Source organism: Thalassophryne amazonica, chromosome 6, assembly GCF_902500255.1.
Source record: "Thalassophryne amazonica chromosome 6, fThaAma1.1, whole genome shotgun sequence".
NCBI classification, from domain to species: Eukaryota; Metazoa; Chordata; class Actinopteri; order Batrachoidiformes; family Batrachoididae; genus Thalassophryne; species Thalassophryne amazonica.
In genome coordinates, this window is record NC_047108.1 from 16910814 (window position 1) to 16921271 (window position 10458).

The 10458-nt window shown below is 39.9% G+C and overlaps 1 protein-coding gene across 2 annotated transcripts in view; it reads left to right on the forward strand.

Moving 5' to 3' along the window:
• cables2b (Cdk5 and Abl enzyme substrate 2b) overlaps positions 1-7685 on the forward strand; it is an 84136-nt gene extending 76451 nt beyond the window's left edge. The window contains exons 10-11 of one of the 2 annotated variants that reach the window (XM_034171806.1): positions 5262-5308; positions 5681-7685. In XM_034171806.1, the coding sequence (XP_034027697.1) occupies positions 5262-5308; positions 5681-5921 (288 nt within the window). In that variant the 3' untranslated portion in view covers positions 5922-7685. The remainder of the gene's footprint in view (positions 1-5261; positions 5309-5680) is intronic. The other variant, XM_034171807.1, reaches the window with a different exon arrangement.
• The last annotated feature ends 2773 nt before the right edge of the window (positions 7686-10458 follow it).

A 10458-nucleotide genomic window follows, 5' to 3' on the forward strand; every position in this document is an offset into this window, starting at 1 on the left:
GGACACGACAAACTGATTCTCTGTGAAGCAAAGAGAAGGTGAGGTAATCAATCAATTCAATCAATCAATTTTTTTTTTATATAGCGCCAAATCACAACAATCAGTTGCCCCAAGGCGCTTCATATTGTAAGGCAAGGCCATACAATAATTATGTAAAACCCCAACGGTCAAAACGACCCCCTGTGAGCAAGCACTTGGCTACAGTGGGAAGGAAAAACTCCCTTTTAACAGGAAGAAACCTCCAGCAGAACCAGGCTCAGGGAGGGGCAGTCTTCTGCTGGGACTGGTTGGGGCTGAGGGAGAGAACCAGGAAAAAGACATGCTGTGGAGGGGAGCAGAGATCGATCACTAATGATTAAATGCAGAGTGGTGCATACAGAGCAGAAAGAAAAAGAAACAGTGCATCATGGGAACCCCCCAGCAGTCTACGTCTATAGCAGCATAACTAAGGGATGGTTCAGGGTCACCTGATCCAGCCCTAACTATAAGCTTTAGCAAAAAGGAAAGTTTTAAGCCTAATCTTAAAAGTAGAGAGGGTGTCTGTCTCCCTGATCTGAATTGGGAGCTGGTTCCACAGGAGAGGAGCCTGAAAGCTGAAGGCTCTGCCTCCCATTCTACTCTTACAAACCCTAGGAACTACAAGTAAGCCTGCAGTCTGAGAGCGAAGCGCTCTATTGGGGTAATATGGTACTACGAGGTCCCTAAGATAAGATGGGACCTGATTATTCAAAACCTTATAAGTAAGAAGAAGAATTTTAAATTCTATTCTAGAATTAACAGGAAGCCAATGAAGAGAGGCCAATATGGGTGAGATATGCTCTCTCCTTCTAGTCCCCGTCAGCACTCTAGCTGCAGCATTTTGAATTAACTGAAGGCTTTTTAGGGAACTTTTAGGACAACCTGATAATAATGAATTACAATAGTCCAGCCTAGAGGAAATAAATGCATGAATTAGTTTTTCAGCATCACTCTGAGACAAGACCTTTCTAATTTTAGAGATATTGCGTAAATGCAAAAAGGCAGTCCTACAAATTTGTTTAATATGCGCTTTGAATGACATATCCTGATCAAAAATGACTCCAAGATTTCTCACAGTATTACTAGAGGTCAGGGTAATGCCATCCAGAGTAAGGATCTGGTTAGACACCATGTCTCTAAGATTTGTGGGGCCAAGTACAATAACTTCAGTTTTATCTGAGTTTAAAAGCAGGAAATTAGAGGTCATCCATGTCCTTATGTCTGTAAGACAATCCTGCAGTTTAGCTAATTGGTGTGTGTCCTCTGGCTTCATGGATAGATAAAGCTGGGTATCATCTGCGTAACAATGAAAATTTAAGCAATACCGTCTAATAATACTGCCTAAGGGAAGCATGTATAAAGTGAATAAAATTGGTCCTAGCACAGAACCTTGTGGAACTCCATAATTAACTTTAGTCTGTGAAGAAGATTCCCCATTTACATGAACAAATTGTAATCTATTAGACAAATATGATTCAAACCACCGCAGTGCAGTGCCTTTAATACCTATAGCATGCTCCAATCTCTGTAATAAAATTTTATGGTCAACAGTATCAAAAGCAGCACTGAGATCTAACAGAACAAGCACAGAGATGAGTCCACTGTCCGAGGCCATAAGAAGATCATTTGTAACCTTCACTAATGCTGTTTCTGTACTATGATGAATTCTAAAACCTGACTGAAACTCTTCAAATAGACCATTCCTCTGCAGATGATCAGTTAGCTGTTTTACAACTACCCTTTCAAGAATTTTTGAGAGAAAAGGAAGGTTGGAGATTGGCCTATAATTAGCTAAGATAGCTGGGTCAAGTGATGGCTTTTTGAGTAATGGTTTAATTACTGCCACCTTAAAAGCCTGTGGTACATAGCCAACTAACAAAGATAGATTGATCATATTTAAGATCGAAGCATTAAATAATGGTAGGGCTTCCTTGAGCAGCCTGGTAGGAATGGGGTCTAATAAACATGTTGATGGTTTGGATGAAGTAACTAATGAGAATAACTCAGACAGAACAATCGGAGAGAAAGAGTCTAACCAAATACCGGCATCACTGAAAGCAGCCAAAGATAACGATACGTCTTTGGGATGGTTATGAGTAATTTTTTCTCTAATAGTTAAAATTTTGTTAGCAAAGAAAGTCATGAAGTCATTACTAGTTAAAGTTAATGGAATACTCAGCTCAATAGAGCTCTGACTCTTTGTCAGCCTGGCTACAGTGCTGAAAAGAAACCTGGGGTTGTTCTTATTTTCTTCAATTAGTGATGAGTAGAAAGATGTCCTAGCTTTACGGAGGGCTTTTTTATAGAGCAACAGACTCTTTTTCCAGGCTAAATGAAGATCTTCTAAATTAGTGAGACGCCATTTCCTCTCCAACTTACGGGTTATCTGCTTTAAGCTACGAGTTTGTGAGTTATACCACGGAGTCAGACACTTCTGATTTAAAGCTCTCTTTTTCAGAGGAGCTACAGCATCCAAAGTTGTCTTCAATGAGGATGTAAAACTATTGACGAGATACTCTATCTCCCTTACAGAGTTTAGGTAGCTATTCTGCACTGTGTTGGTATATGGCATTAGAGAACATAAAGAAAGAATCATATCCTTAAACCTAGTTACAGCGCTTTCTGAAAGACTTCTAGTGTAATGAAACTTATTCCCCACTGCTGGGTAGTCCATCAGAGTAAATGTAAATGTTATTAAGAAATGATCAGACAGAAGGGAGTTTTCAGGGAATACTGTTAAGTCTTCTATTTCCATACCATAAGTCAGAACAAGATCTAAGATATGATTAAAGTGGTGGGTGGACTCATTTACTTTTTGAGCGAAGCCAATAGAGTCTAATAATAGATTAAATGCAGTGTTGAGGCTGTCATTCTCAGTATCTGTGTGGATGTTAAAATCGCCCACTATAATTATCTTATCTGAGCTAAGCACTAAGTCAGACAAAAGGTCTGAAAATTCACAGAGAAACTCACAGTAACGACCAGGTGGACGATAGATAGTAACAAATAAAACTGGTTTTTGGGACTTCCAATTTGGATGGACAAGACTAAGAGACAAGCTTTCAAATGAATTAAAGCTCTGTCTGGGTTTTGGATTAATTAATAAGCTGGAATGGAAGATTGCTGCTAATCCTCCACCCCGGCCCGTGCTACGAGCATTCTGACAGTTAGTGTGACTCGGGGGTGTTGACTCATTTAAACTAACATATTCATCCTGCTGTAACCAGGTTTCTGTTAGGCAGAATAAATCAATATGTTGATCAATTATTATATCATTTACCAACAGGGACTTAGAAGAGAGAGACCTAATGTTTAATAGACCACATTTAACTATTTTAGTCTGTGGTGCAGTTGAAGGTGCTATATTATTTTTTCTTTTTGAATTTTTATGCTTAATTAGATTTTTGCTGGTTATTGGTAGTCTGGGAGCAGGCACCGTCTCCACGGGGATGGGGCAACAGATACAACTATATCTTCCAATAAACACACGCTATCAGCAACACACTCAGGTCAGTGTCCTTTTTTTTTTACTTTATGCAAATGAGCAGCTTCTCACAACAAGTGGAGGATCACTTATCCTTCACGCCACAGCAGTGAGAAGCAAACTGCACAATTCTCTTCACAATTCCAGTATACTGTGCAACAAAACACCAAGCCACTATCAACAACTACTCAAACACTCAATTACCTTTCGTGTGTGCTGACAGCATGTGTCCTCACCCCTCCCCGCTTCACGGGCTCGATGTGTCAAAACCCAGGCGCGGTCCTCAGCGTCTCACAAACGAACGTCACAAGGTCGAGTTCCCGGCAGTTCTGCTTGAATCACACATGACTTAAATGCAGAACACCATCCAATTATCTGCTTCAGCTGCAAGTCGTCCAGGTTGCACGTGAGCACCACTCACAGGTGCTTTCCATGATGTTAATGAGGGTGAAGACTCTTCAGCCAGCACCTTCTTCACAGACAAATCAGCCCTCATGCCACCTGGAGAGCAAAGAAAAGAAAAGAACACCAAAACATCCAGCCACGCCCCCCCCAACACACAACAGTATCACCTCAAAATCTCTCAACAGCCGTTAAAATTTTCACCAAAAACCAGCTTAATTTTTCGAACCGTGTCCACTTCGATGTGTCTCACAGGTTTAGAAAAAATTTTGATCAAACAAAGCGCCAGTCTCTCAGCAACTTCTCAGACAAAGGAATTCCTCCCACAAGGAGTGCTCACAGGCGAATGACGTCACCGACAGGCGTGGAAAAACTCACGCATGCGCACGAGGGTTCAAGCATGTCTGACGTAAAAACATATGAATGAAATCCATATAGTTTTTGAAAAAAATAAAAAGGACCTATACTTTATTGACAGACCTCGTATAAGAGAAAACAACTAATGACTACAGTGAAAGACTGAGCGCAAACACAATGAGAAAAATAAAAAGCAAAGACTAAACTAGAACTCACGGGTGGCAAAAATGGAATTAACAGATAATACAACATATGATCAAAACAAACAGATAAGTGATACAGATTTAAGTATAAAAGTAAATGCCATAACTGATTACAAGCTGACCAGAAAATAAATGACATAAACTAAACCAGAGACATAAGAATTCAACAAAGGACAACAAGGAATAAATGATAAACAGAGAAAGTAATAAATAACTAAAGGAACACAACCAGATGAAAACACTGAAGATAAATACCAACCAAAGCCAGTGACTAAAGCATAATACAATAAATGTGATAATCAGAACTAAACTAAGACTGAAGTAACTAAACGGACCACAAGTAAAAGAATACAAATGCAATACAACAAGCAATAAAGAAAAACAAACTACAGGCCAACAGGAACTAAGACAAAACTAAACTCATGGCAACCAAGTGATACACAGAAAATAAATGAAACAAAACTAATCATAAACGGAGCATAACAAAGATGACAAAACACAAAAGGTAAAGAAAAACAGAAACCACACACAGAATAATCAAAAACAGAAGCAAGGCAAGGCGATAAAACTATGACCAGGGCCCTGAATGGGCAAAATCCTGACAAAATGTCTCCACTGAATAACAATCATTCAAGGATGAAATTTTTCACATCAAAATATATATTTTTAAATTGTATTATGGAATAAATTTGAACAATTGGTTTGCACTGTTGCCTCACAGCAAAATGGTCATTGGTTTGATTCCCACCTGTGGTCTTCCTGTGTGGCGTTTGCGTGTTCTCCCCGTGTTTGTGTAGGTTCCCTCCGGGTGCTCCAGTTTCCTCCCACATCCAAAGATGCGCAGGTTAGATGGACTGGAGACTTTAAATTGTCCGTAGGTGTGAATGTGTTTGTTTGTCTGTATGTGACCCTGTGACAGACTGGAGTCCTGTCCAGGGTGAACCTGCCTCACGCCCTGTGACTGCTGGCATAGGCTCCACCCCCCATGACTGCTAATTGGAGTAAGTGGGTTTAGAAAATAGATGGATGAATATTTTTAAAATAATTCATATGTTGCACAACAAAGTGTATTTTCCTTGACTTTGCTTTAATTCCCTGGAAACATAAGAAGAGATCCGGCGCCCTCTGCTGTCCATGTGACTTCACTTAGTTTAGATAAAGTTTCACGTCATTGTAGTGGCTGCTGTTAAGACGGGTTTCTAACCCCCCCTTGTAGAAACTGGAGGAGCGTTTCCGGATCAGCAGGCGGGAGCTCATCTCCTTTGAGTTCACCATCCTCGTTGCCCTGGAGATGGCGCTCTACCTCCCTGAGAGTAAAGTCCTGCCCCATTACCGGCGGCTGGTTCAGCAGCAGCCTTTGTAACAGCGCCTGGCTCAGTGGCACCGCAGCAGCAGGGACCTTACAACCCCACACTGTGACAGACGGATCCTGGCAATGCCTGGCTTCGCGGCACTGAGGCAGAATCCTCCTCGCCGATCCAGTCGACGCCAAAGTCAGGCTACACTGTGACGGTGCCTGGCTCAACAGCACGGCGGCCCTCAGAAACCAAAGTGATGTCACACTGTGATCCATGGTTCAGTGTCTCAACCAGGACCCTGCAAGACTCGAGGAGCGCAAAACCCGCCACTTAACCATGTTTGGTAAGGGCTGTTTCCTGGCCCCGCCCCTTTTAGTGGCCCTGCCCTAATCAGAACAAGAGTATTTCAGACATAACTGCAAATATTTGTCCTCTGAATTTTTTTGTTCTTTATTTTGTTGCCTGTGGCAACACGAACACTTCCTGTCTCCGTCTTTGTTCTTTTTTGCACTTCTTTTTTTTTTGTGTTTATGTCAGAATCCTGAATCATGTTTTTATGTTTACGTAACAGAGTAATAATATTTTTCTACGCCAAATAGGTGAAGTATTTTTACACACTGACAAATTACTGCATTTTTTCCGATAATCACTAGTGAAGACTGACGTATGTTTTTACGTCGTGTGCACTTTGTCAAAAACTAGATCACTCAGAAGATCAGACAACCACCACCTTGTGACCAACGGATCAGTTAATAAAACTGAAATTTAAAGAAAACATTTTTTTTTATAAAGAAAATTAGAAAATGAGAACGTATGCAACTGTATTTTGGACTACTGTCCCTAAAACAGGATTTTTCTGCAGGAAAAAGTCACATGAACCATTTGGTTGGTTTCAAAATAGATTTACATCCATGTAAAAATATCTGAGATTAAAATGACGCCCCGCAACCCGATCCTGGATAAGCGGTTGAAGATGGGTGAGTTAGTGATTAATACCATGTTTTGTTTTGTTTTTTAAATGGTTGTAATGTTACGCAAATAAAGTCACAATTTTAAGAAAGTAATTTTACAAGAATAAAGTTGCATTGTTATAACAAAAGTCAAACTGACAAAAATAAATAAAAGTAAAATACATATTTATGTTATTGTAGAAAATCATGATAAAGTTTTTTTTGTCATTAAATAGTCATAAGACAATGAATTATAGACAAATATTTATTCTTATAATTTGTCAGTTCTGATGAAACTGAGTAGCAGCTAATGTGCTAAAGTTTGTGCTTCACCACTGAACCTTCAAACGGTCTGAACTCATTTTCTCTACATTAGAGATTTGTTCAATTTATTCTATGCACCTTGTATCCCAACAGCTGACCTTTGACCTCTTCCTCGGTGGTGCCTCTTATTTAACCCTGAGCATGTTTGTTTAAATTTGACTTTAAAGTTTTCTGAATAAAAACGTGTTCTGCGTGAATACTGAGGAGATAGTTTCCCGTTACGACATTTTTTTAAATGATAATTGTGACAAAACTATAACGGTGCTCATTAAGGTGCACGACTGCACTGAAAACACCTCACGGTGGGAGAAAAATTATGAAAATTTACTAACTCAAAACATAACAGAACCCGTTTCAGAGCAGATCCAAGATAATCAACAAGTTACAGAAAACTGCTCCACTGTAAAGAGCTGATTAAAAAGCTCTTGATAGGATGGTGTTGTACAAAAATGACCCGTTAAAGTCACTGCTCATCACTTTGTGACACAAACGAGCTGAGCTGAAGAATCTCTGAGGCGGAAACTCATTAAAGTAGACCTGCATTGAAATAAATGCAGTCAGATCTTTGGACCAAAAAATGACTTATATTTACACATAAGATCCTTCTGAATGTAGTAAAGTAAATCTGCAAGCCCAGATCTGTCATTCAACGGAGAAATCTTCATTTAAAAATGAGAAATTTACAGCTAAAATTTAGCCCTCCGCAAAACTGTCAGCACATCCGGGACGCTGCCGAGACATCAGAGAGAAGACCCTATCCCAGCATGCATTGCGCGCGCCAACTGTAATTTGTGGATTTATGTCAGTTTGCATCTGCACCTTTTTCTTGTCTTATACGGAAGGATCTACTTTTTTAAAACTTCATATTGTCTTGCGGTACGCTTGGTGAGTACACATTTCTTTTATTTGTGCTTGAAAATTATTTTTTGGGGACTTTTTCATATGCCCGTTTGATTGAGTGGTGTCGCATTGAAAATCTACTGTCTTTCACCTCCGGTGTTACCGTCACAGGGTACGGAGGCGGGACCCGCAAAGAATTCAAGTCATTAAAAAGATATAAACCTCTCTCAGTGGCCATGGAGCTCTGCGGCTCCGATTACCGAGACGTGCGGCGCTGCGGATTTTGCCGCAAGAAGTCTGTCCTTGCGAGCAACAGGTGTCACCGCATCCGCATCAAAACAGCGAGCGTAGTCTCTGGACTTGTGCCAAGTTGGCTGCACCTCCATTCAGTAGACAGAGCCATGTCTGCGGCTGCACAGCAGACACGGGGGTGTGAGTGGCCCGCGGCGGCATTTAACGAGTGCATGCACTCGGTAAGCGCATCGGAGGCAATGAGAGCGAGGCGTTGGGGAAGAACGCCGCCCGCTGTCGATGTCGTCGCTGATCTGAGCATGCAGAGCTGTATCTCGCATTCATTGCAGCTTACTTTTGGATGTTGAAACCAGGATGTGTATAACAGTAACATTACTAACAGATAAAATCAATTTCAGTGCGGGATCGGACTGAAGGCGGGAGCGCGTCGTCTTGTCCCCGATGTCATGGAAATGATCCGGATGTACAAACTGTTTTCGCAGAGGGCTAAATTTTAGCTGCAAATTTGTCATTTTTAAACGAAGATTTCTCCGCTGAATTACAAATTTGGGCTTACAGATTTACTTTACTGCATTCAAAAGGGTCTTATAAATATATACCAGCTATTTGTTACTGAAATCTGACCACATTTATTTCAATGCAGCTCTACTTTAAGAAATCATGACTTTATTATTTCAACATGTCAGTCTAACGTGTCATTTAATAAAAACAACAGATGCAGGGTTTTTTTTTTTTCTTTCATTTTATGTCATGAACCAGTGATGTGAGAAGAGCAGACACATGCAAGCAAAAATATACAATTTTTTTTTTTAATTCACCCTTCAGATGAGCGACATGTTAGCATTATAGCGGCTGTGCTAAGAGCATTTTAAAGATTATAGGATTCAGTGTTGAAACTGCACACTAAAATAATCTGTTTTTTAAAACAGTTTATATTTCTTTTGTGCAGAATTTCATAAAATCAGATAATGTGAGACAGCTAGCTAACATGACATTTCAACTTATTTCGTACAATTGAATACTTTTTTCTATACGACTTTTAAGTTAAAAACACAAAATTTAGCACGAAATTTTAAAAAAATGCAAATGAAATATGGACAATTAAAATCCAGTTATATTTAAATAAAATAAATTGAGAGTCTATGAACAACAGAAAAAAGTTCCAGTTGATTACAACTATGGAGGAGATTGAGAAGTTTTGAGGCTGACCCAGAAAGAGTTGGGCGTGGTTCTCCATCCTTTGCATTCTGAGAAACCAACATTTCTCCAGAAAGTTTGACTCATAGGGTCCAGTGCTGAGAAACGTTAGTTTCTCAGAATGCAAAAGATAGAGAACCACGCCCAACTCTTTCTGGGTCGGGCTCAAAACTTCTCAGTCGCCCTCATATGTCTAAGCACAATCAGAAAAAGCTCTACACCTTGCCAACTTCCTCTGAACCTTTCGAACAAGAACGAACCTACAGACTGCAGGTCACAAGGAGGAACGTAAGGCTCTATGAGTTCCATAAGATAAGTTGGAAAAGCACAATGGTTCAGTCTCTGAAATGCAAATTTCCCACTTGAACAGAGACAAAGTTACAAATGAGAGCCCGGCCGATATCAGTTTCACAGACATATCGGCGTCTACCTTGTTTCTGCAGGTATAAAAACTTTTTTGACTGAACAATACAGAAGAATATTTTGGCTGTTGGAGATGGTGTGATTACCTAATTTGACCAGCAGAGGTTCAGCAGCATTGTTTACAATGCTGTCAAGCATGGCTGGGACCCCATCACCCCTTGGTCATAAAAGCCACATGAAACAGAGGCAAAGTGTCCAGCTGCCAGTCATTTTCAATTAGACAGGGCATTTTACAGCCACAAGAGACAAGTGGGTGCTATGCTCACTAGGTCAGTGGGACCAAAATAGAAAAAAATCAGTTTCATGCAAATGCTGAATGATGCGACGTGGCTTCTGCTAATATCAGCATCATCATCCCCAAAAAATTCACATCGGCCAGGATCAATTCCAAATGAGAAGTTGAGGTTAAATATCTGTGTTTGTGAATATTTTTCCATCTTTGAGCAAATCCAGCTAACGGCTGATTCTCATCACTACGTATTCAAAATCTTTTCATAACAGAACTTTGAATATCGTAGCAAAACTATTCTAACTTTAATGTTACACATTTGAATTATAAAACAACACAAAATGTTTGTTGCAGCAGAATAATCTGAGTTGTAGGAATAACAACGTCTGAACAAGGTTTTTGTTATGAGAAATAAAGATGTTAAATAGATTTAATTTTTATTAACGTATTTTACGGTAAAGGGAAATATTCAGCATTTGTC